This window comes from Aspergillus puulaauensis, chromosome 7, assembly GCF_016861865.1.
Source record: "Aspergillus puulaauensis MK2 DNA, chromosome 7, nearly complete sequence".
NCBI classification, from domain to species: domain Eukaryota; kingdom Fungi; phylum Ascomycota; class Eurotiomycetes; order Eurotiales; family Aspergillaceae; genus Aspergillus; species Aspergillus puulaauensis.
Window position 1 is genome coordinate 1,261,326 of NC_054863.1, and position 24,919 is coordinate 1,286,244.

The 24,919-nt window shown below is 48.6% G+C and overlaps 10 protein-coding genes across 10 annotated transcripts; 4 read left to right on the plus strand and 6 right to left on the minus strand.

The window, feature by feature from the left end:
* Nucleotides 1–1,076: 1,076 nt before the first annotated feature.
* APUU_70481S (putative AAA family ATPase GCN20) lies at nt 1,077–3,725 on the plus strand (the record flags this gene model as incomplete). Its single annotated transcript, XM_041695359.1, has 8 exons — nt 1,077–1,139; nt 1,201–1,926; nt 1,983–2,063; nt 2,121–2,424; nt 2,475–2,648; nt 2,700–2,786; nt 2,837–3,305; nt 3,374–3,725. The coding sequence occupies 8 exons, from the start codon at nt 1,077–1,079 to the stop codon at nt 3,723–3,725; spliced, it is 2,256 nt and encodes a 751-aa protein (XP_041561097.1).
* Nucleotides 3,726–4,059: 334 nt separating this feature from the next.
* On the plus strand, nt 4,060–5,809 carry APUU_70482S (putative MFS myo-inositol transporter; the record flags this gene model as incomplete). The annotated part of the gene is made up of 3 exons (XM_041695360.1): nt 4,060–4,244; nt 4,326–4,622; nt 4,675–5,809. The coding sequence occupies 3 exons, from the start codon at nt 4,060–4,062 to the stop codon at nt 5,807–5,809; spliced, it is 1,617 nt and encodes a 538-aa protein (XP_041561098.1).
* Nucleotides 5,810–6,135: 326 nt separating this feature from the next.
* Nucleotides 6,136–7,757, minus strand: APUU_70483A (uncharacterized protein; the record flags this gene model as incomplete). The annotated part of the gene is made up of 5 exons (XM_041695361.1): nt 6,136–6,576; nt 6,624–6,718; nt 6,791–7,103; nt 7,186–7,620; nt 7,674–7,757. The coding sequence occupies 5 exons, from the start codon at nt 7,755–7,757 to the stop codon at nt 6,136–6,138; spliced, it is 1,368 nt and encodes a 455-aa protein (XP_041561099.1).
* Nucleotides 7,758–8,167: 410 nt separating this feature from the next.
* On the minus strand, nt 8,168–9,497 carry sec13 (GTPase-activating protein SEC13; the record flags this gene model as incomplete). The annotated part of the gene is made up of 6 exons (XM_041695362.1): nt 8,168–8,492; nt 8,575–8,984; nt 9,077–9,107; nt 9,172–9,287; nt 9,355–9,399; nt 9,495–9,497. The coding sequence occupies 6 exons, from the start codon at nt 9,495–9,497 to the stop codon at nt 8,168–8,170; spliced, it is 930 nt and encodes a 309-aa protein (XP_041561100.1).
* A 450-nt stretch (nt 9,498–9,947) lies between these two features.
* Nucleotides 9,948–10,955, plus strand: pex20 (the record flags this gene model as incomplete). Its single annotated transcript, XM_041695363.1, has 2 exons — nt 9,948–10,061; nt 10,116–10,955. The coding sequence occupies 2 exons, from the start codon at nt 9,948–9,950 to the stop codon at nt 10,953–10,955; spliced, it is 954 nt and encodes a 317-aa protein (XP_041561101.1).
* Nucleotides 10,956–12,068: 1,113 nt separating this feature from the next.
* APUU_70486S (uncharacterized protein) lies at nt 12,069–12,779 on the plus strand (the record flags this gene model as incomplete). The annotated part of the gene is made up of 1 exon (XM_041695364.1): nt 12,069–12,779. One exon carries the CDS (start codon nt 12,069–12,071, stop codon nt 12,777–12,779), a length of 711 nt encoding a protein of 236 aa, XP_041561102.1.
* A 705-nt stretch (nt 12,780–13,484) lies between these two features.
* Nucleotides 13,485–15,356, minus strand: SFH1 (putative RSC complex subunit Sfh1; the record flags this gene model as incomplete). The annotated part of the gene is made up of 4 exons (XM_041695365.1): nt 13,485–13,589; nt 13,642–13,726; nt 13,774–14,940; nt 15,004–15,356. 4 exons carry the CDS (start codon nt 15,354–15,356, stop codon nt 13,485–13,487), a joined length of 1,710 nt encoding a protein of 569 aa, XP_041561103.1.
* Nucleotides 15,357–16,238: 882 nt separating this feature from the next.
* On the minus strand, nt 16,239–17,402 carry APUU_70488A (putative general stress response protein Whi2; the record flags this gene model as incomplete). Its single annotated transcript, XM_041695366.1, has 6 exons — nt 16,239–16,259; nt 16,312–16,573; nt 16,628–16,971; nt 17,029–17,164; nt 17,219–17,255; nt 17,324–17,402. 6 exons carry the CDS (start codon nt 17,400–17,402, stop codon nt 16,239–16,241), a joined length of 879 nt encoding a protein of 292 aa, XP_041561104.1.
* Nucleotides 17,403–18,585: 1,183 nt separating this feature from the next.
* APUU_70489A (dipeptidyl-peptidase III) lies at nt 18,586–20,965 on the minus strand (the record flags this gene model as incomplete). The annotated part of the gene is made up of 3 exons (XM_041695367.1): nt 18,586–19,701; nt 19,757–20,636; nt 20,700–20,965. 3 exons carry the CDS (start codon nt 20,963–20,965, stop codon nt 18,586–18,588), a joined length of 2,262 nt encoding a protein of 753 aa, XP_041561105.1.
* Nucleotides 20,966–21,381: 416 nt separating this feature from the next.
* APUU_70490A (putative protein kinase Scy1) lies at nt 21,382–24,155 on the minus strand (the record flags this gene model as incomplete). Its single annotated transcript, XM_041695369.1, has 2 exons — nt 21,382–22,667; nt 22,718–24,155. The coding sequence occupies 2 exons, from the start codon at nt 24,153–24,155 to the stop codon at nt 21,382–21,384; spliced, it is 2,724 nt and encodes a 907-aa protein (XP_041561106.1).
* Nucleotides 24,156–24,919: the final 764 nt, after the last annotated feature.

Here is a 24,919-nt window from a genome sequence, read left to right on the forward strand (position 1 = left end):
TGTTTGATTTTCACTTCCCTTCATTCTGTGCATAATGCAAAGCCCTTGCTCGCGGAGTCGCGAGCCTCCCGACGAGAGGGGGTTGCCCTGAAATCTTCTCGCTGAAGCTTTTAAGAGTAATTGCCCTTGCTTCTGAAGTCTGGACACCCGGCACAGCAGAAGTAATTTGAAGATTCTGAGACATATGCCTCTATTGATTTCAAGGACCCTTCGTTCCGCCCCTGTCACCATTCTCAGGCCACTGCATGATGCCTGCTTCCCTCAGTTTATCGCCTCGACAACCGACCACCGAAGGTGCATCTGTGTATCAAGCAGCACTAAGCTAGGATGGCACAGACTTTATTGGCAAATGGCCCTTCCCCTTTCCCCTCTTCCCCCGCTGATCGATATGAAATCCCAATTTCTCTAGGGATAGGGTATTTCTTGCGGTTATCTGGCACTTACCCTTTGGGACCAGGGAGCATTGTTGTATCTCGGTTTTAACGTCTGGATAATATTTGAGCAATTGAGAAGGTGGTCACCGTCACAGTATTTCCCTACAAACGCCTTTCTTGATTTTGACCTGACGTGCAGACGGAGAAGCCGATATATATATATATATCGAATCGGCGACGAGATTTTGGATTTGGTGTCACCTCAGCCTGCTCGCTGGGAAGTTGGATATTATATGCAACCACGTGATATAATACCCACGTGATCATATATGAATTGCACAAGTAAGCCATTGGAAGTGGGAAGAGAATGTCAAATTCTCTAAGAGAAAGTCTTGTAGAATTATAGTATATGAAGGTAATTCAAATGACTCATTGTGAGTGATAAATAACTATGGTGTGCATAATGATTAGCTGCGCACACTGCTTGCCCATAATATGGGCCAGAGCAGCTACTCCACAATTCCGCCACTTCAAAGTCTTGCGGTTACAACCAAACCGACTCGAGAAGGTGGTAATCAATCAGCTCAACGCATGAAATAGGAGCGTTTGAAAAGTGTTGCCATAATCATATTTCGGGGGAAAAAACATCCCTCATATCGCCTCCCATTGTGTAATCTCGAGTCAAGCGCAAGTGACTCCGACATGGAGGCGGAACTGCAGGCTCAGATTCCTGGTCTCGACAAGGTGATCTCTGAGTATTCGGTTGTGAGTCTGCGCAGGAGTTATCCTAATACGTTCTCCTAGTTTCAAGCTAACATAACTCCAGGGATACTTGACCCATGCGTCGAACGCCTATGTTGAAGATGCAAATGCTCCGTCTCCGGTGGCAGAAGCCGCTCATATGGTTACGGAACTGCTTGTCTCTGCCTCTGGAGATTTCTCCGACCAGAATGAAGAGGCGATTCGCAACCTTGTAGAGAAGTTTATTTCATCTCTCAGCACTTCTGATAACGTCGACCCTGAGCGCAGACAGATGCCCTTTGCCGCTAAGAAACTTGACCAGGCCATCAATGTCGGCTCCCAACGGAATATGTCCTCAACGTTAGGTCTGGCTGGAGGAAATGTCGATCTCGAATCTGTTGGCACTCGGAAGATGGAATCTCGCGTTGATCGTAAGAAGTTGGAGAAGGCCGAACGTAAGATCCGCGCCAAACAGGAGAAGAAGCAGATGAAAACCGTGCAGTACGAAGCATCCCGTCTGCTTAATGAGCCTGATGCTGCTATGTCTTACGAAGAGTTCTTTATGGCTGTTAACCCTCTCCAACTGGGTTCGGACTCTCAAGCAAAGAGCAAGGATATCAAACTTGACGGTATCGATATCACAGTTGGTGGCAACCGCATTCTCACAGAAGCTGCCCTCACACTGGCGTATGGTCGTCGCTATGGTCTTGTTGGTCAGAACGGTATTGGTAAGAGTACACTGCTTCGCGCACTGAGCCGTAGAGAAGTGGCCGTTCCAAGCCATATTTCGATTCTTCATGTCGAACAAGAAGTATGTCCTCTTAACCCGGTCATGAAAACTTCAAAGACAGCACTGACTTTCCAAAGATAACGGGTGATGATACACCTGCTATTCAAGCTGTGTTAGATGCAGATGTGTGGCGCAAGCGTCTTCTTGCTGACCAGGATGTCAGTTAAACACACGCGGATCATCAGCTCCAACTCACCCTGCTAACGTTGTCATAGAAAATTACCAAACAACTTACGGCCCTTGAAACGGAAAGATCTTCCATGGCGGATACCTCTACCGATGCTGCTAGGCTCGACCATGAAAGGGAGGGCCTCGACATTACGTTGAATGATATTCACTCAAAACTTGCAGAGATGGAGTCGGATAAGGCTGAATCCCGAGCAGCCAGTATTTTGGCTGGTCTTGGTTTCTCTCCTGAGCGCCAGCAGTACGCAACAAAGACCTTCTCTGGTGGTTGGCGTATGCGTTTGGCTCTGGCGCGTGCTTTGTTTTGTGAACCCGATTTGCTCCTTCTGGATGGTAAGGCCGTAAACCCATGCGTTTATATGCAAGCACCTGACTTTATACAGAACCTTCCAACATGTTGGATGTGCCGTCTATTACTTTCTTGTCGAACTATCTGCAAGGATACCCTAGCACGGTTCTTGTGGTTTCTCACGACAGAGCATTCTTGAACGAAGTCGCTACTGATATTGTTCATCAACATTCTGAGCGGCTAGACTACTACAAGGGTGCTAACTTTGGTAAGTCTCATATCCCAGAGTAGATTCTCAACAGCAAAACTAACTGAATAGACTCCTTTTATGCGACGAAGGAGGAGAGAAAGAAGCAAGCCAAACGCGAATATGAGAAACAAATGGCTGAACGGGCGCATTTGCAAGGTTTGTAACTCCCATTCCTAATCCTCCTACAGCACACACTAACCGGTTAGCCTTCATTGACAAATTCCGTTATAATGCTGCAAAGTCGTCTGAGGCACAATCAAGAATTAAGAAGCTAGAGAAGATGCCTGTTTTGACAGCACCGGAGAGTGACTATGTTGTGCATTTCAAATTCCCTGAGGTTGAGAAGCTTTCCCCCCCAATTGTGCAAATGACGGAAGTTACCTTCGGTTACTCAAAGGACAACCTTTTGCTGAAGAATGTTGACCTCGATGTTCAACTCGACTCTCGTATTGGAATCGTCGGGCCCAACGGTGCTGGTAAGACAACAGTGTTAAAGTTGCTCACTGGTGCGCTTGAGCCCACTTCCGGTCTTATGTCGCAGCACGCAAGGTTGCGAATCGGATACTTTGCGCAGCATCACGTAGATGCATTGGATATGACAACAAGTGCCGTGAGTTTCATGGCCAAAGCATACCCTGGAAAGACAGATGAAGAGTATCGCCGACACCTTGGAGCGTAAGTTTCCACCAAACTAGGAAGTAGGACTATTTGAATATATTACTAACGAGTGTTGTTTGCGATAGGTTCGGTATTACCGGTATGACTGGTCTCCAGCGCATGGAGTTACTTTCTGGAGGTCAAAAATCCCGTGTCGCTTTCGCCTGCCTGTCATTGACGAATCCACACATCCTTGTTCTTGATGAACCTTCTAACCACTTGGATATTGAGGGTATGGATGCACTTTCAGAAGCACTGCAAAACTTCGAAGGAGGTGTTGTGATGGTATCACACGACGTGACAATGCTACGGAATGTTTGCACCAGCTTATGGGTCTGCGACAAGGGTACGGTACAGAAGTTCGATGGCACAGTCGATGCGTACAAGAAGAAGATCAGCGCTCAAGCGAACGAGGCTGGAGTAGCAGCGGCTCAGTAGACGTTTGGAAGTAAATCCATAGACTAGGATATAACATTCAAAACCATGTCTTCACAATGACAACTGATTCACCCTCCACCGTGTAGGTGTAAGTTCCTGTAGTTCAACAGTCAACAGGTCTAGTTTGCGCTAAGTCCTAGTTGGCGTCCCGTCGGCATCTGATCTTTCTGGAAGCGGCTGTGTGGGTCCCGTGAGCACCGAAACTCCGACGGACCTTTACCTCATAATTCATCTCAATTCAGGCCCAGGGACCCGGCCGAGGTATACTATTTAAAGGCTATACCGCTCGAGCATTCGTGGCAGATGCCGTCAGAAAGACTAACAAGCTTCAATTATGAGTAGCAGAGACGAAAGCGACCCGTCTGCCTCCCATGCTCCGCTCCTCGCCCCGGAGTCTTCGGGCAGAGAGCATCACGACGCAGACCAGTCACCGCAGCTGACAGTAGGACAGTCAAGCGGCCGATTCATTTGGTATCTAACGTTTTCCGCCGGTATTAGTGGGCTTCTTTTTGGTTATGAGTACGTACATCTCTGAGGCCACATCTTCAAGACCACCAGAATCTACAGCCCGCAATAGTGCTAACAGTTAGATTTCTACAGTACCGGCGTTATCTCGTCGACCCTTGTATCTATCGGCTCTAGCCTATCAAATCGCCCTCTCACAACCTTGGATAAAAGCCTCATCACCTCTTCCACAAGTCTCTTTGCTCTTATTGCAAGCCCGCTGGCGGGAATTTTGGCTGATAAGCTGGGCCGGAGGAAGGTTATACTTGTCGCTGACGTTCTGTTTACGGTTGGATCATTTGTCCAGGCCATCACGAATGAAGTGTGGGGAATGATTATTGGACGCAGTATAGTTGGTCTTGCAGTTGGCAGTGCTAGTCTGGTCACTCCTCTGTATGCAACACGCCCAAGCGGAAGGAAAATAAGATGCTAATCTCGACCACAGGTATATATCGGAATTAGCGCCATCGAATGCGCGAGGAAGACTTGTTACTATACTGAGCCTGTTTATCACCGGTGGTCAAGTGGTAGCATATATTATCGGCTGGTTATTCTCCTATGTCGGGGGAGGGTGGCGCTGGATGGTGGGTCTTGGAATTATTCCGGCAGTGCTCCAGCTTATGATACTTGTCGCTTTACCTGAGACACCTCGATGGCTGGTTCAGGCAGGCTTTGAAAACAAGGCTTTGAATATTCTGTCAAAAGTTTATCAACACAACCCTGACAGCGATCATATTGCGAAACAAATCCTGCGAGATATTCAGCAAGAGGTCGCTGAGGAAGAGGAAGAATTGAGCCAAAATAAGACATCCGAAAGTGGCATACAATGGGTTGATGCCATTAAACAGCGAGCGCATGACCTACTCAATATTCCAGGTAATCGAAGGGCGTTGACAATAGCCGTGATGCTACAAGCATTGCAACAGCTTTGTGGTTTCAATTCGCTCATGTATTTCTCGGCTACCATCTTCTCACTTCTCTCCTTCTCCTCGCCAACACTTACCTCATTGTCCGTGGCCATGACGAACTTCCTATTTACGTTGCTTGCATTTGTTTACATTGACCAAATTGGGCGTCGCCGGATCCTCCTCTATTCGATACCCGTCATGGTTGCTTCGCTTTTCGTTTGTGCCCTGACGTTCTCCTCTGTGACGTTACCGGACATGTCACCAGAATCGCAAGCATCCGAAGCCACCATGGATAGTTCTATCCTCCCACTCGTCATCCTCCTATGTCTCACAATCTACACAGCAGCCTATGCCTTTGGACTGGGCAACGTGCCTTGGCAGCAATCAGAGCTCTTCCCTCTAAACGTGCGCTCTCTCGGGTCGGCTCTTGCCACTGCAACGAACTGGGGCTCTAATTTCATAGTCGGGCTTACTTTCCTACCTATGTTGGAGTTGTTGTCTCCTAGTCTGGTCTTCGCGCTCTACGGGCTCGTTGGCATAGTCGGCTGGTTCGGCGTACGAGCTATCTATCCTGAAATGAGTGGGCTCAATTTAGAGGACGTGAAGACCCTTCTTGCAGGTGGCTGGGGAGTGAGAGAGAGCCTAGCAAGGGCTCGTAATCGGCCGTCTTGATATCACCCCCGGCAGACAAATTTTGTCCTAGGTCTTGGGTAGTTTAAGTAGAGCCATTTTCTCCTTTTATCACTATTAAGTAGCTAATACTGGTAGAAAGGTCTGGCTGAGGAGTTTGAAAAGACCACGCTATATGACCCCGATATGAAAAGATACCGTATACTGAAGATCCTCTTTCATATACCAGAACCAGAAACAACTTCCCTGGAGCAAAAAGAAAGAAAGAAAGAACAGGTCGTCATTGGATCCGCTCAGTATTCAACCCCGTTGTTCGGGAACCACAGTGGCTTCCAATATTAGACTTGAGCCAAAGTCGCAAAATAAGATCATATGCACCAGAAAATGAATGGTCCTTTATCTCCAGTATCTTCATCTGCCCACGGATCCCACCAATGCCCAACCATGAGAGAACTTCCCGGGATGACTACGCCCGAATACGCATATATCGAAGTGAAGTCATCATGCAAATCCATCGGAGGCCATGGCTCACTGAAGTAGGATCCCAAGGCCCCGTGTTCCCCCTGCCAGTGACTGGATTCATATGTGACGAAAGTAATGCGTGACCAGCATCCACGTATCCTATCGCCATATGTATTCTCAATAAAGCCGCGTACTGGAGCTGACCGATCGCCTCCAGAGCCGTGATATGTCTGGATGCCGCGGAAAAATGTGCATTTATCGTCATGCCGGCCCCGGAACTCGCTGACATACTTCTCAAAAAGATCGGGCCAATTCCCGGGGTCAGGATGTTCTTCGAGTTGAAGGGTCTGGACATGGTGAGTCTCTGTGGGTAATCCAGAAGTAAGGCACTTACTATGTGTTCAACCTCAACTATGTGGCCGTTTAAATCAGCGCAGGTTTGCCGAACTTCAAGCTCCGATACTTCGGGTGGGTGCGGGCAAATGCATGCTGGGGCTTGTTAACATCTCTCTATATCTCCCACAATGACCGGACAGAAGGTTATACGGAATAAAGACTGACATTCATATCCTAGCCAAGAAAGAGGAAGCTTTCGCTTTTCGTCACCTAAAATAAGACCCATTGGACTTGGGCGAGCCGGCCTGTGATATTTGGGCAAGTTCATATATGAGATATGGAACGTGCCCTCATCTGGATTGAGAAGATGGCGAAGCCAGAAGTTCCGGATGTCTAAAGCAACATCCATTGACAATTCAAAATCCACGTCGATAAGTTCTTTTTCTGTCTCTGGTAAAGCATAGACAGCTCCAATATCATAATCGGTTCGCAGGCAGCGGACGTGCATGGACGGATCCAATGCTAAGTAAGTAAGAGCCTGCACAATAAAGCACCAATAGTCAGTTATTGCCATTCTCACATATACATGGTATTTATTTTTTTTTGGAGAATGTTATTACCAATTGGACGGCACAAAACAGATCCGAAGGAGGATCAGGCTTTCTCATCATGTAGCCGCTCACAGGCCTATTTAGGAACTCGGTGTTGAAAAGGGCCTCACGAAGACAGCTGAAGGTTTTTGGGACCTCACTCGATTCGTCCTGGCCAAGTCCCTCTCGAATCATATCTCTTAGAAGTTCTAGCCAATATGTTTGCTTCTCCTTTTGACCATACTTGAAGTCGACAGGTCGAGCGAGCACGATGGTCCGAATTTGGTATTCGATTTTATAATCCACAACACTGAGCCTCATTATTTCATCATAAGTATCTCGAAACAGTCTTCTCCAGATATGCGATTCAGCGGGTAGGATTTTGGCTGCCAGATCAGATGAGCATTGCGCAAAATTGATCCTATCTGCGTTGGTTGGGAGCAGGTACGCGATGTTTTGTATCAACTAAGATGGGATGTATCAGTAGTATAAAGACGTGTACGTTGGGGCTCACACACCTCAGTAGGAAGCTGTAAGAACATATTCAGTTGGCGGCCTGTGGCAGTGATGCCCTGTTTGCTTGTGTTCGTCGAGTTTCGCATTGTAAATAAAGACAATTTCAGTCCAGGCTTCAGGCTGCCCGTGATGACGAGGTTGGGATTCAGAAAAAGTGAGAAAGCGAAAGAGAAAAAAGCAAAAGCTTAGAGTGAATTTCTTGCGCTGTGGAAAGACTCAGTTGAGGCTCCCACTCACTTTCGGTCTCGTCAAAATATAGAGTCCAGAAGAGCAGGTGGACTCCGCATCAAATGACACAATCGCCATATACGTAGCTACCTCGACTGTGTGCACATATGGGAAGTGAGGCCATCGTTAGCCGCCTAGGAAAACTTGACACGCTTATGGAAGACATTGGAATTATCCGTTGACCTTATAAAAGGCCAAGTTTTGTCGTGGAGGAAATAGGAAAATCGAATATAGTAAATTAAGACAACAACCCCGTTACCAAAGAAGATCATTCCTCGATGTCTTTTACCTTCTCCCATTGTCCCCGCAGGTTCTCCTTCCACAAGCTAACCTTGTTATCTCCGCCACTCACAGCAAGAATGTTTCCACTAGGGCTCCAGCTCACCCGCCAGACAACATTATCGAATTCAAGCACCTGGCTCGTCCACTGAGAAGAGTTTGACGTATCCGCAGTCCAGACTCGAACAGTCTTGTCCTGTGATGCAGACGCGATATATGACTTAGAGAGGATGCTAGGGGACCAAGCAACGTCACGAACCCAATCAGAATGCCCTTCCAGTGTCTGGGTGGGACTGTAAGTCTTTGTGTCGGGGCTAGAGCAAGGAGTAAGATATTAGTAACTTCGTCACCAAAACTCAAAAAAAAAGGCACGCAGAGTGGGTAGGTAGTACGTACTTGTAATCCCAAATCTTGAGTAGATTATCACTGCCACCCGTTACAAATCGCCGCTGTTGCCCAGGTCCAGGGTTTGAGCTAACAAGACTACCAGGGGCGGCGGCAGGTGCCCAGCTAATAGAGTTGACACCCATGCCGTGGGCATGGAAAATCTGGTGCGTCCAGCTGTTATCGCGGAACTCAAGCACAGAGACATGACCATCGGACGAAGCGCAGGCGAGCAAACATCCGGTTTCATGAGGAGCCCAGGAAATCATGTTCACGGAAGCGGTGTGAAGAGAGAAGTCGAAGACTTTCGTCCAAGCACCGCTGCCGATAGGGGCAGTGGAGCTTTGGTGCTGCTCGCGCCAGATGAGGACTTTTCCATCGTAGGACGAAGATGCGAGAATTGTGCCGAATTTGGGGTGTGCCTATGATGCGGGAGCGGGCGAGTTAGTCTGGATAACGTCCGTTATATGCCTGTGCTGAGGTTCCAGCCCGACGCTTCTCTCCTTATACGTACCCATTCGACACACCATACTGGACCCTCATGGCTGTGCAAGTTCATATTAGCAATTAGGCATGTTTGGCACATATAGGCAGCAGACAAGTACTCACCCTTTCAAGGTCTCAATAAGTTTATGCGCCTCACCTTCGATCTCGAATATCTTTATTGTCTTGTCGGATGAGCATGTCGCCAATCGGCGGCCATAATAATCAAGGCCGGCATCGTGCTGGAAGGCGGGGTAAAAGTCAGACTCGAGGCATCATGGGATAAACAAATTTAAATACGGAACTTACGATCATGTCATCGTGACCAGAATTCGATATCACTTGGGCAGCAGCCTAGACGCCGAAGAGGGAGGTAGGTCAGTCTAAGAGTCCGCAGCCGTGTTTTCGAGAAACGAGAGCAACAAGGGCAATTGGGGGCCGGAACATACCATTCTGGTATATTTGCAGCTCTATAAAGGTAGGTAGGAATGTATTATTATGGTAATATAGGGTGATCGCGACGGTGGTAGCAGCAGGACGCTGAACAATGGTCTAAACAACAGCAAAACACCAGCTGGTCCGTTTCGCCGCCATTTGGCTGTGGGTGATCTTATCTTATCGAACGCTGACTCAGTATCGGCACGTGATAATCGGGCCTCGGCTCTGTTCCTGTACAGAGTACCAGTTGCCCCACGATTCCCTTCTTCGCCTCTGCATATCAGACGCCGACCTCTACTTTATCCTGCTTCGATCTCCTTTCTCTTACTTTGTGTATTCTACGATCTATGCATATGTCTCTAACTGGATTTCTTTGAACCCATTTTTATTTTTATCTTTGGTTGAGCAGAAAGTTGTTGTATTGTATTCGGGAAATACGGCATCTACCTTATCCGTCGGCAATCATGAGTGACGCTCTTTGTGGACCATCGAACGCTCTGCAGAATTTCCAGAAGCATGCCTCTGTTGACCGGACACTGCAGCAGGATAGGCTGATATCGCGCCAATCTCCTTCGCATGTAGGTTACTCATTTCACGCGGACAATCTCCCCTAAATCTAACACCTGTCTCAGGGTTTCCGCTCTCAGAACCCCAGTGAGGGGATACTGGACCCTGAGTTTGCTGCTTTCGAGTCAAGCAATTCTGTAGGAGCTCCATTACCCGATGTTCAACATGGAGGACATTTTATTGCTCCAGCACCACAAATGCCCATGTCTCACCCCGCGGAAGCTCCGAACTGGGCGGCGGATTTCCAGAATCTTCACATCTCAGCATCGTCGCAACCTATACATCATCAGCCCGGACCATCTGCAGCCCCCATGTCAACAGCTCCACAGCAGACTTGGCATGGTGAGTTCGTGAGGCAGCATCAGCAGCAAACACCTGTACTGCAGCAGAACCAACCGTTTAGCCAAAGATTTCAGCCATCCTCCACGCCCAGCTATGCCATGAATAGTTCGAGAATAGGTAATTATGTTCCTGCCCAAGAAGCTGTAGCCAGCAAAACCTCGGCAGTCGACGCATTTGATGAATCTGCTTTTGAAGCTGCATTTGAGCAGGCCAAAGCGGATATGACATCTCAGTTTGAAGCTTCAGCACTCGAGACAGACACTAGTAAGGTCAACTTGGATAGCAAGAGTTCTCCCGAAGAGGTATCATTGCAGCCAACAGACCAGGAGACAATACGAATTGGGTCAGACACCATCCCACAAGTCGACAGGGACGATCCTCAGATGGCAGCGAATGATGCAGACGAGCTTGCGCGGACCGCGGGACATCTATTGGATAGTGTTAGTCATGAGACGAATCAGAAGTTCCGAGAAAGCAACTTCTTAGCATTGATGCGGCGCATTCGGGACCGTGAGGTTCAGGTTGAAGGGGATGAATTTCGCGAAGTCAGTACCGGTCCGTGATTGTCGTAGATTTCGGCTGGCGTGACCCGTGCGCTGGTATAATTGAATCTTTCGAGCTGGCCTTTGTCTCTGCTAATCAACATCCAGACCGCGCAGTCTCTACATCCCGGTGGCGAGTATTACCCGGAAGGCAAGCGGCAACAGGAGCTTGAAGAAAAGCGATCTTGGAAGCCCACCGGGCAATCTGACTATGTTCATGTCGCATCCAACGAAAATAGTAAGTTCGAAGGCATGACGATGATGACCACTCAGTGCGCCGGGTAAAAGCACATGTTCCAAGACCTGACATTGTGCAATAAATAGATGTCGATTCAGAACGCCCGGCAGCTCACGCAGCAAGCGATACGGTTCCGGATCTACCCAATACCGCACCCACCGGCAGTTCTCAACTTGGAAATGCGGATTATGACTCACTCTATGCAAGCTGGAATCATGGAGACCGGTGGGCTTAGATGGATTTTGTCTTTATGCTTATACCCAATAGTTCTATGTCTGCGAGTCGGCGCGAGCGGTGTTTACTTAGTACATTAGACAATTGCAATTGCATATCTAGGTGGGACAAGGGGTTTCATTTTTGGCCACCTTATTATATCAGCTTATGAATAAAGAAAAGAATATTACCATGACACAGGCAATTTCGAATTGTGCTGCATGCTATTGATGGTTGACAATGCACGTGATTCCTATTGAAGAGCAAGAACAATCGGAGCTTCTCAATAAGCAGTTCAAGTCCTTGGTCCGATTGTTGCCAGCCACTCGCCTATTGAGCTCATTTCGTCGTCAATTGAGATGGACTGTGCTCATTTTATTTCTGCTGCATTTATATATTTTGCTTTTTTCCTGTTACGATTGTTGTGCTAATCACACCACCTTTTGGGCTTATGGCAAAAATCATGGATGTTGCACACCTATATATTTAGCTACCTACATATCTCCGTCTTTATCTATAGTGGTGATTTCCACGGTTCCTTTGGCCTTTTTGTAGGCCTCCAAAATTTATCTAGCGGTATACTACATCGAGTACCAGGGTATATGTGGAATGACCACTAGCCCTAATCCATCCCCCCATATATATAACCACCATACATACTTCGTCTACTAAGGGACACAACAATGCACCCTCCTCTAAACGACAACCACAACCGCCCACTCTACCAATATATCCGAAAACCCACAGCGCGCACTCAACTCCAACCTTCCCTGACACCCAGGGTTACAAATCCCAGCCAACCACCCAAAAGGTATACACCCGCTATCGCCTCCCATGAGTCCGATCTCGAATACGATGAAGATCACGATGAGTACGACGACTATTACGACCGCGAAGACATGGTCATCTACTATCCAACCCCAGCCGCAACACCGGTCTCAGCGCCAAGGGCAAGCCCCGGAAATGATTCGAAAACAGTAACGATAAATCTCAACTCCTCTGTTCAAATCACTGGAGACGGAAATTCCGTTGCCATTGCCTCAGGCGAGGCGCAACCTCAGACACGGACGCCGGAGACAGAAAGGAACCCAGCCACATATGCTACTAGGAACCCCAATCCCAAGCTCACGAACACTATAGCAGCTATTATCGCTGCTCTTCAGCAACCTGGTGCTATGACGTCTACGCATACGGAATCAAAAGCGGGCCATGTTCCCACTAGTCCAGCTGCTGCTGCTGCGCCTGGGGCGGTAGAAATCAATATTGACGCCGGAGTGAAGGTCAAGGGATGTCAGAATGTGGTTTGTTTTGGGGCATTTGCTCCCCGTGCTGGTGGGTTGAAGGCGAATAGCCGCAGTCAAGACGCAAGGAAGAGACGAGCTCAGTCGGTATGATAAACTTCTCTATCTATATACTTGATTTGGAGACTCGCTAACCACCGTATTCCTTCAGGAACCAGTTAGTGGCCTGGAGACGAAGAGATGTAGGAGATAAACATTGAGATACCCAGCGTCATTAGAAAATCAACCAGATACCTGTTGTTTATGGTCGAAACGGGACGGCGTTTACGAATTACGAGTCTATGAATGTGACCCAAGAAGACATCCGAGCCCGATTATTTGTAATGAAGATATTCCTCACTTAGCTGCAGCGAACGCCTTGTCTAACCTGTAAACTAGATCCCTGATTCTGCTTTTCACCCCTTCTGGCAGTAGAGAACAGCAATGGAGAGAAAAGAAAAAAGCAAACAAAAAACCCGCCACCCCACCTGACATGGAAGAGTATACATATTCTCGATATAAAGAGACAGAAGGCGTAAAAGGGTAAGAGGGTAGTAACCGAAGCGAAAGAAACAAAAATAAGCTCGAATAGCAGTGTCAATTAAAGTAAGTACGCCAGTGCTGACTGCGAAGGATTCATTAGATATCATGGCCAAGCTTAATAGTACGAGGACTAAGTTCCAAAATGAAGGCGACAGGGATCGGGCTCCGGGTTGGAGGCAGGGTAAATCATATCTGAACCCCATTTACTGATCCTTTTGACTGAAATTCGTAGAACATGTTCAGAGCATGATGTCTCCAAGTGGCAGAGGAGGATGCTTATACCCGTCCTGTTATCGGCAAGTCGTGACGGTGTAGATTCCTCGACCACTCGGGGACAACCTTGTCTCGCTCGTATAGGAGACCACAGTTATGACAAAGTGTCTAAACTCAAGTTAGCAAGCGTAGAGACTAAATATGGTGAGTTTGCAGTTACCCTTGGCCCGCCCGGCCCGTCTCGTACAGCCCATACTGCTGAACCCCATACCATGCAATTGTTGCATCGCCAATGTTGTCGTTCCCTACAATTGTTAGTTGCCAGTAGGCAAGAAAGATAGAGCAGACAAACCAGTCAGATAGAGTACCACCGCCTCCACCATAACCAGCGCCCGACCCAGTGTCCGGCGTCCCTCGTCCACCGGGGGTGCCTCCCCTTCCTAACGGACTGAGACTGCGGAAACGTCTCTTCCGCTTATTCCTCTCGCCACGCCCCAGGGGTGTCTCACTATCAACATCAAAGAAGCCGCTTCCTTGTCGTGAGACCTCTGGTGTAATACCCGTCGTTGAAGAGAATCGGGCAGTTTCGCGACGTAATCGTCGAATCTGCCGCTCACGATCTCCCTCGCGCTTTTCGATTTCTTCCTTTGACAGCGTTTCAACCTTCGGTTCCCACTCATCTCCGAGACCTTCAGGATCATATCGCCAGCCCGCCTCAGCACCGTTCGCAGCTTGGTTATCGATCTCATTTCTGTAGCTTCCTATACCACTAATGAGTCCACCACTTTCGCAGACTTCCTTTTTCAGTTTTAAAACTGCTTCATAGATCCCATGTGCGATAGCTCCAACCCACTCCCCGCCTAGGCCAAGGTCCGCGCACGTAATCCTTGCGAACTCCTCGGCCATCCCAGGAGGATGTAGAAGTGACCATTCAAACTTGTCCGTATACAGCTTGTTCTGGAGGTTTATATTCAGATTAATCATGCATCTATAAGCATCATCTGGGTTCAAAATGCTGTCGTTCACAAGTGGTTCCTTTGTTGCTGTCACTAGATTGGCTTTGCTGTCCGGGGTGGCAACCTGCGTAGGGATAGGAGTGGAGGATGCATCACGCGACAGGCCTGCTTGTGAGGCAGCAGGTTTTGGCTGTGTGCTTTGAAACAATGGGTGTAGTGCGACGCCGGCATATTCCTCTAATTGCTGGCGGATTTGCGTAGCGATCGCCAATGTCATCGCCTGTTGGTTGGGAAGGTCCAGATCGTGAACGAATCCGAAAGCGAACTCTTCAGGAGTCGCAAACGCCTCGTGAAGATTCCACATAAACGTGTCCTTGATTCGAAAAGCGGGCAATGCGTCTGGTTTCCTGTACGCAGGCAATGTTGGGTTGATCGCTGGGTCAAGGACATTCCGGGGTAGCTGGAAGGGCTCATGAGGCTGATGCGCCGGGACCTCGAGGTCAATTCGAATGGGTATAAGGGTCAGAGGAAGTTGCGCTTGTATCTGCAATTGGTCGGCACACCTAATCGAAGGACGGCGCAAATCAGCAAAGATCGAGAAAGTCAAGTTCAGTTCTAAAACTCACGCGGGCCGCAACATCTTCTTGATCATCCAGTCTCGAAATATACCTTGAACCTCTACAGGGGCGTGCGCCTCTTTCCCTAATTTTTCTGCCAGCGCCGCCTTGTCAAACGAGGGTTCCTCTCGTCGAAGACTCCTTAGACCCGTAGGGCGCCGGGGTCCTTCACTATCATCAAAGTCTTCATCGTCGTAGCCATCTTCCGCATAATTGATGGCCGTGGTTCCCCGTTTCGTGGTACGCGGTGTCGGTCCAACTTGGGTCTGGGGAATGACGGGCGTGAAGAGCGCGTTCGCATATTGACGCACTCGTGGGGGGTAGGATGTGATATAACCTCGAAGAGGGGACATGTTGGCCATCTAGATGGACAGTAACATGTCCCTGTCGCTCAGTATCCCGGCCTTGGGGAAGTTTGGGCCTCGATCTGCGAGTAGATAAATAGCGTCTGCGAATTTGATCGATCAAGGATGGTCGGACAAGGGAAAAACGGAAAGATTCGAAGGACAATGCAGGTGGTCGCGCGAATATAATGCGTCGAACAACAAGAGGTTCGACCGAGCTATTTTCCAAAGTACTAATTGTCCCTGTTGCTTAAGTCAGGAATACTTCCAGCGCGACTTGAGCTTCTCAGTCTAAGAGAGTGATCGCGCTCAAGCTCCGCGTTTTGCCAAAGGACGCACTAGGCCCATTCCAGAGTCAGCATCACGTGACGACCACCGTCTACAGCGAACCCAACTGCAATTATGAACAAGTGTATTGACAACAAGAATGAACTAGTTAACTAGTAGTCGGGAATACTCAGTAGAAATATATTCAGCATAGCTGAAATTAAAAAATCTAGTAATGCCGCTACAAAGGTCTGCGTGCACCTGATATTTAGTGATTCATAGACGGCAAACTATAGGAAAACAGAATTGGATGAAGATGGAAGAAACGAATAGAACAAACAGAAAATAAATCAATGCATAGAAGCCTGCCTGAGAGTGAGCACTATGAACAGGGTCGCACGAGCACCCAACAATTCACAGACGCCAATATTTTAGGTCTGTAGGCATGGACACGAAAACCTAGGGGATATCGTAAACTCCGTAAAAGCGGTCTCAAGTGACAAGGTACAAAGTGCTGATCATGAAGTGTATTTGATATGCATCGGAACACGAATGGAACAGAATGCGGTGGTGGTGGCTGGTATAACAAAACAGGGAAAAGGGAAGCCAAGTGCTAAGGGCGAGTCTTCAAGACTATCGGAGTCCAATTACGCTCTAGAAGTGCATTAGAAGAGCAATAACAGGGCGGTAGGCGATAGGAACTTACCATCTCGAGGGTCCAGACCCTGCGGATCCAAATTTTGATTTTGCCTTCAACTCCGTCGACATTGTCCAACTCAACGCCCTCCCACCAACATCGTCGCGCTGGTTTCCGCCAAAACAAAAGAAGCTTTTGGGCCATTCCGACATTATTGCTGGCTAGATCACCTCTGATATCGGTTCGGAGCTTAGCCAACGCAAGGCTGCAAATTACTGCTTTGTTCGGCTCCGGGGCACGGTGACCCCAATGGTCTTCACGGTCAAACCCACTACCACCTCGTTAGCTTTTATGGTACGTAGTCATCGGTCTTGAATTAGCGTACCCTGCAGTGAGCATCTCAATGAGATGTTGCTCCGTAGAACCCGGCTCGTCGCTTTTTCTCAGCCCCGAAAATATCCCATCTTGTTGTAGAAGCGCCTTCGCAGCGCATCGTTTAACATCCATCATCTCAGCGTGGTCAATGTCTGGCCGTGGAGGGATTGCATAAAAGTCTAAATCTTCGCGTAAGACGATTATGCCGGCACGATCTTGAAGCATGTCTCGCGTGGAGCCTTGCATAAAATCGGGGGCCACATCAAGATCTGGAGAGGCAGACGGTGAAGACGGTATAGACTGCGCAACGGAACGGAAGAAGTCCAACATGTACTGGAGAGACGCTGGGTCATACTTCAATGCGTTCATTAGAATTGCTGGTACAATCCAGGAAATACGAAGCCAACTTACATCAACAGGATAAACATCGCTTTCATGGAAGCCATTCATATGTCCATCCGGAAGTAAACCATTTGGGAATAGTGATAGAAGGACAAACTCTGGTAGAGTCAGTAGTTCGTCACGCGAAAGCGTAAACCGGGTTCCCCTGTAAATATATTAGAAACTGAAATTCGAATGCGCGACATTAATTCTCCCTTACCGGAGATCGAGTGTGATATGTTCGTCCCCGCCAACATCTAAGATATTATAGCCATTAGCAAAAAGGTCGTTTGACTTTACAGCCATAAGCTGCGAATGCGCGTACCACCGAGTGTATTTATTGGAGGACCGCCTGTCTGTTGCACCTGAGTAATAATACTCGACGCGCCTCCTGCTGCTGCCATCACGTATGTAAAGGAGTCGATAGGGCTGGATCCTTCGGTGTACGGGGGAGGAGGTTCGCCTTCGTCGGAGCTTTGCTCTCCTTTCGGGTCCCGAGAAAAGGATGGTTTTGTTTCCGCGACTAACGCCGATGAAGGCTCTGGTTCTAGAGGACAGTCTTCGGAAGGTAAAGGAGCAAAGGCTGGGGGAGAAGCGCAACCCGGATCGAAACCTGTAGCTTCTGGGCGATTGGAATCACTTGTCGAAGAGAAGACGAGCGATGAGAACGGGGGAGGATACGAAGAAGCGAAGCTAGAGGAGGAAGCTTCTGAGTAGGGGGAGTGCGGCGGCGGTGCGGTATAGAAGTCGTCGTCTTCCTCCACAGGGTCCGTGAGGTTGAGGTGGTTGAGCGGCCGCGCCGTGGGAGGCGAGCCACGAAAATCCGATGACCACGACAAGGCGTCGAAATTTGTTCTGAGTTTTTTTGATGCCGTAGTGTACGTGAATTGGCTGGGGGAGGGGAGTTGACGTTAACTAAAAGGTCGTCCCGTTGATCGGAGGTGATCCAGACTCTCGCTGTCCTTGTCGATCAGGAGCCCACCAGTTCTTTATGATTATCTGTTCATGAAGACCTGAGGTGCAAATTATTGGTGGGAATCGATATGTTGCGAAATAACACGAGGGTTGAAAATTAAGACGATGCGATATCGTCTACAGTAAAGGATAACAGTTGTGAGGCAAGGGCGTAATGAGAGAAGAGGAGAGGATGGTCGTTAGCAAGCGCTTAGACCATTGGCAGCGCTCCTGAGAACTGGAGTAAGCTAGTTCGGTGTGAGGGGGTGGATGCCACACAACATACCTAGGTACAAATTGGCGAGTTGAACACATTTTACTACAAAGTGCCAAACATTTGATACGTAAGATATTACAGTTTAGATCCGAGTTTAAAAAACATCCCCATATTCAATGGATCCACGTTTTGATATGTGTATAGGGGTGGTTGTGTCGCTCATGTGATCTGGGCTTGATAAGGACTAGCGTTATCACTACTTGATTGTGAAGCATCCAAGACCGAAAAATAGATTCGGATGGAAAGTTATGGTGAACTGATTGTGTAATTATTCATCCCCTATTCTGCAGAAGCTCAAGCCATTAAGACATATTCGAGTATGTATAGATATTACTGTGAGCACTCGGGAGTCCTCTTTAGACATTCCGCTCGACGAAGCTCTGGATGATACCCTCGAGCGTTGGCTCATACTCCTTCAAAATGACCTCATCACCATTTAAAATAGTGTTTGCTTGTACAAATACCTTGCGGGGGATTTTGTTCTTCAAAACAATATCTCGGACATTGGTGCCCCACCAGTCATCAACGGATGTGATATCATCATAGAGTGCTTTGCCTGCCTCGACATCTGCCGTACTCTTGTAGACGTGCAATTTCTGCAGGTATTTTTCCACAGCTGGACGTCCATGCGAAAGAATTTTGGAGCGGTCCAATTTGATCTCGAGGTCGGACAGGTCTTCCTTGATATAGGAGAGTTTGACGAAGTCATCACCAGCATCGAGGAAAGTGCGTAGGATACTATATCGGGCCTGCATGTGCGCTTGCCCCCACTTCTTCGTCTTGGGGTCCCAGAACTCCAGAGCGACCAGACCGGCACGAGCCATCAGTAAGTACGCAGCGAATAGAACATCTCCGGCCTCATTTGAGAGATCTTCTTTTCCATCGCCGAAGCCGAAGATCTGAAGGATGCTGAAGTCGCAAGCAAGAGCCATGGCAACGCACTCCGCACGGCACTCTTCATAAGAGGAAGCAATGGCCCCGAATACAGAGCTCCATGTTTGACCCGGCTTGTACCACGTCGATACGGGTTTGCCGGTCACCGGATTAATCGGCGGGTTGGACACATCGAAGTTATACTGCCCTGGAGCGGTCTCCTGGAGTAACTTGCCAGTTCCGTGTCCAAGAAGTTCGTGGATGCCAACCTGCACCTCAAATGCAGGATCACGGAATCGACGATAAACCTCTTGGTCTTCGTCTTGGATGAACGGTATGGGCTCATCGGGCGCTTTAGCAGAAAGGACATTCCCAAGGGAGACGTTTTTGAATCCTAGGTTTTGGCGAATATCATCATAATTGGGAAGGTTAATACCAGCAGGGATGCCAGACGACTGAAAGCTCAACACTTCCAACGAGGTGAAATCAGGGCTGAGAAACTTGTCTTTTTCGAAATCCTCGCCCCAGGGTAGTTTAGGAATCATGCTTTCCGCGCTATCTACAAGCTTCCCGAAAGCTGCGGTCCGCTCTAGATTAACCTGTAATATGAATTAGTTCCACTATAGTTTGGTCAATAGGCGACCTATAACTCACCAAAGCAACAAAGCCTTCCCACTCTCCCCTTACCCCGTGAGGGTCTCTGTACGTTTCGACGAAGCCAAGGTTTGTTTCCAAAACTGGCTTCTGATCCGTCACCCATAGTCGCTGACTCTTTTTAATTGCTTCAATAGAGCCGGCGCCGAAAGAGAGTGCATAAGCATTCAGCATGTCCTTTTGGGTATTATTTGCCGCGTGAAGCCCGGCCTGCTTGACGCTATGGGCGATCTTCGCCATTTCTTCCTTGTGGTCGCCGAACACAAGGTGCACTTTCTTCCCCTTTAGTTTGCCGTCCAGATCAAACGAACTAGCATCCCCCAAATCCCTGTCTCGGGTCGGAGGAGAGGAAACACCAGAAGCGAGCAACAACTCAAAATCTCCCGTGGAGGTCTTTCGGAGCCTGGTGTTTTCCAAGGGCATGTCCTTCTGCTCGAAGAAATCTCCAATAGCTGTAATCTCATCCTTGGTAATAGACGGTGAATCAGGGTAGTACGAAGTTATATGTCCGGCTTCGGGATAGCCGAGATGCATAAGGGATTGCTCCTTTGTCTCGTAAATACCTCCTCCCGTTGTGTTGGCTTTTTGGAACGCAGCTTTCGTCTCGGGCGTGGCTGAAGCCAGAGTCTCTAAAGCCTGGACGGGCAATCGAGGAATAAACTTCGAATCGCCAAAGCCCTTGTAGTTACCACAGTTTCCAAGGAACTGGGCAGAATATTCTAGGAAGAAGCGGAGGTTCTCATCGCTGACATTGGTATTCCGAGCCAGCTCGGGCCAATTCCCATCGCAGGCTCGATATAGCGCGAGAATTAAGTCGTAGATCGGTTCAGATTCCGGAGAGACTTGACGGAGAGTCACGCGAGTTCCTTCAAACGCGGCTCTGCAGTTCGACAATCACCTAATGTTAGAATTGTATGACTGGGCCAAGTGTTGGTAAACGAACCGGCTAATGTAATGGGCGTATTTCCGTAGGTTCTTGTCTTTGAGGTTATCGAAGTGGTACTTAACTTCCAGACGAACCACGCTGGGGGGCGAGTCTGCGAAGTAATGTTGTCTGACACTGGCATCCATCGTGTTTATCGTAGAGGTAGGGCGTTGAAGAGTTGTAAGAGTGGAAGAGAATCGGCGGGGTAGGGGTCGGAGGAGTAGTGAGGGGCGGTGGAGGACGGAGGGCAAGCACCTGCATACCCCTCTTTGTAAAGAAAACATCAATACCTAGTCTCGTGTAACTGGAAGCAGCGCCCAAGAATCAGCTCCGACTACGTCAGATTCTCGACCTGAGCTTCGGCGCTAGGAATTGCTTGGCGTAAGTGGGTACTTCATGTTCATAATGGTTAGACTATAAGTACGTAGGAACAGGATGTGTATATCGAAGTACTATTCTAGTACTATGTGCGCCGTAGTGGCTCGTATGGCCAAAAATTATAATATCCTGGTACTGCCGCTGCCGTTCCGGACCATTAGTCGTGACTCTAAATTACAGCAGACTATGGATGGGCAATAATGTAATCATTTACATATACGTACTAAATGAACCGGATAGTGTACGGCCGATATAGTAGAAAATCTGCGGAGAGATGGCAAACAAGGTGAAGCTCAATTAGCGCATCACCATAAGTTTGCCATCATATCAGGCTTTGATATTTGTCAAGCCCTTGTTTTTGGTTTTCGGGCTGTTGCGGTTGTACGGCGCTGCCATTGAAGAGTGGGGAGCTTTGTCCAGTGCGGCCGCCAAATGGAGTCTGGCTCGTGTTTGTAAATGCACTGGGAGCCTGCGTAGAGGGTGGAGGTGGTATCGAGAATGCAGAGTAGCTTGGCGTTGTCTGCAATTTCGTGCTGGCTGAAGAGGTGTTGGAGGCGTTCATACTGGCTAGTGACGCGAGAGACGGGCTAGATCCCGAATACTGAGGTTGATGGTTGGATGTGTTCGGCATGCTCCAGGGACTTGGGGCAGATGGTTGTAGAGTCGGAAACGCTGATGCCGAGGAAGAGTTTTGTTTTGCAGTTGGCTCCAATGATGGGAATGAATTCAACTTGAAATCAGGAGTGATTGAACGTGTGGTTAGACTGGATTGCCTGCCAGCAGACCCCGCAGTAGTTGAAGACCAAGAAAGTGCAGTAGAGCTGGGCTGTGGAGTAGCAGATGCTTGCAAAGGTGGGGTATTTGAGACTAGGCCACCCCAGATATCGCTTCCCTGATCATTTGATGCTGTTGCGCCCCGTCCAAGAACCAGACGCTCGAAATTATCCCTCGTGGATCCGGTCTCTGACTGTATAAAACCACTTGGTGCCTTGGTGGAGGATGCTGTTCCGTTGCGAAAACCGGATGCATCCCCTGAAGAGAGCTCTTGAAGTTTCTTCATCTGTTCGCGCTCAACTTTCGAAGAGATGCTCTTGATTAAGGCCATGAATTCGCCAAATTGGTTCAAGTCAAGAAGTGGACCAAGGCTAAAGCTCCATAGAACCGGAAGAACCTCCAAGGCAAGGAAATCAGCGTCTGCAACAGTGCGGACCTGCTGAAATACACTCAAAGCCGCCATCATAACAGCTGGTTCCTTCGTTTTGATCGCTTTCAGAGAGGGCACAAGTTTTTCTTGTATGGTGTATTTATCCAGAATAGACGACTTTGTAGGTTGTGGCTTGCTCTTTTCGACTATACCGCTCAAGTCATCTCCACTGTCATCCCCCTGACCCATAGAGCCACCGCAAAGCACAGCAAACGCTTCTAAACACCGTACCTTGATTGAAAGACTGTTCGTGCGGCTGAAAGTGGACGCAATTGGAGGGAAAACTTCGTTTTTCACGGTGCTGAAATCAAGAACGGGGAGAATGACGGGTAGACATTTTATTGCGGCATCTACTAAGGTATGTGTGGGAGAGTCAAGCCCCAGGCGAATAAGAGGTAGGATATCTAGAAATATTAATCGCTGTCATACACCCATACTGTAACAGGAATCTTACCATCCTTGAATTCCATTCCAGAGCAATTTCCAGCGATGACACTGATATTATCAAGAACCACCATGAGGCCTGCATCCTTCTTTGAATCTCGTTCTTGGGCAGCACCTTTCCCTACTGGAAAGGTTTCCTTGAGATGAGGAATCACTTTTTCAGGAAGAGTACGACGCGCATTGGGGATTCGCTGGAGAATTGCGAAGACGTTTTGTAGAACGAGAGAGAGGAGCTCGCGGTCTTTGAGTTCGTCTAGCAAGGCGCCCAGAAGTTTTCTCTCTAAGACGGAAACAGGAAACTCTGGAAGGACCCGTTGCAAGCCACGCATGAACTGGGCCTTTTCATTTGGATTTTTGGCCGGCAGTGATTCCAAAAACCGGATGGTTGATACCAGGATATTATCGAAATATTGAGATTCCTGAAACTCTCGCGCAGTAAGACGCTGGGCGGCCCTTCTAGTTATTAGTCTTGGTAGTACATGCGCGAGAATGTCGTTCGGTATCGAGCCTGAGCAGAGAAAGTTGTTGCTTTGCGATGGAGTGGAGGACGGCGAAGTGAGTAGTCGCTTGAACGAGTCCAAACTACCATGAGACTTCAGGGGAGAAGTATGTGGCGAGTTATAAAGCGCGATTATTATAAGCCCAAGAGAGAATAGATCAGCAGAAGGGTTAACGGTCGAATCCAGAGTAAAATCAGGTGAGGTGTAGTCCAAGTTCAGTTGAACAGATGGTGGAAGGCGTGGATCTTGATAAAGAACCTCCGATAGAGCTAGAGGGGGGAGAGATGATTTGGATTCGGACGAGTCTGAAGGACCAGCAAAGCCGAGTCCCGAGATTTTCCAGTCAGATTTGGCGTTGATGAAGATAGCCTCCGGGTTCAGATTGCCATGCACCAAGCCAGCAGACTCGTGAAGAAACTCAAGACCCTTAGCAACCTGCAGAAGTCCCTTCTGAATTTCCAGTTCATCGATGTCGAGATCCCTCCGCCTCCGGGAGCCGTTCGGCTCTTCCACCATGTACCGCGAAGTCCTTGAGCCTATCCTTCCACTGCTTTCTTGTGTATCCTTTTCCTGTAGAAGCCCGGCAAGCGAGGCGGTGATTCTTTCAGTTGCGAACATGAGACCACCATTGCGTGTTTCTTCAACAGGCTCGAGCACCTGCAGAATCGATGGGTGTCGCAGACGAGCGAGGTTGCCGGCTTCGCGTTTCAAGCGTTCGACAATCTCTTCCTGCAGCTTTTTGATTGAAGAACCGGAACGACCACCCAATCCACTGGATCGAGGCTCGAGAGCCTTCTTATCAAAGATAAAGATGGATGCCGCGGTATTGGTGGATTTCTTCTTTCCATCATGAATCTTCCAGGGACCGGAAACGACTGTAGGATGCGGGGAAACTTGATAGTTCGTAGTGATGTTGGAGCTGAATGACTTGAGCGCGGACGAGAACATCTTGGTTGAAGCGATGCGATTCTTCGGTTTCCAGCAATTCAAGACGGCCTATCGCATAGTATTCGACCCAACGTGCGGCAATCAACTTTGCATGTCTCGGGGTGGCCGCAGCCTAACACGGGTCGGGAGATAGCGGGGATCAACAAAACATTGGGAGTATCACCACATAGAAGGACGGGTGAGGACTGTGACACAGGATAAGGTCTTATGAGGCCATCCGTTTTCACCAAACATTCACACTTTGCGACGAGGTCCTTCCAGCGCGTTGTCGTTCGACCATTCGGGACTACGTACTTCAGCCCAAGCTAATCTCCGTCTCAGTGCGGTAGAGGCGGTCACGTGAAAAGAGTTGCTGGTCACCATTCATTATTGTCCGTCAAGCTCCTGAGGTCACCGCCTGCTCCGATCTGCCGGTTATCCGCTCGTGGCCGATTTCGGAGATCAGGCCGAATGTCAATTGTGGATGTGCGGAGAGCGCTTTTGGCATTGGCAGTTCTTGATCGCTCCCCACGACTCTGACTCAAAGGACGCACATCCATCACCGGATTTGAGGGCACTTTCATTGGTCTAAGGTCCGTATACCCCTTGGTATCAAACACCGAGCTATGCTTGCGAGCTTGCCTGATGAGTCGCCCGGAGTTGTCATTACGCTCCGTGTGGAGAGTCTATGCATTTGCTTTTAACCGCGACTACCCGCCGGGTTTTCTTCCCCCTTGACTATCATTGAAAACATTCTTCCTTTGGCCTTGGGACTTGACTGACAA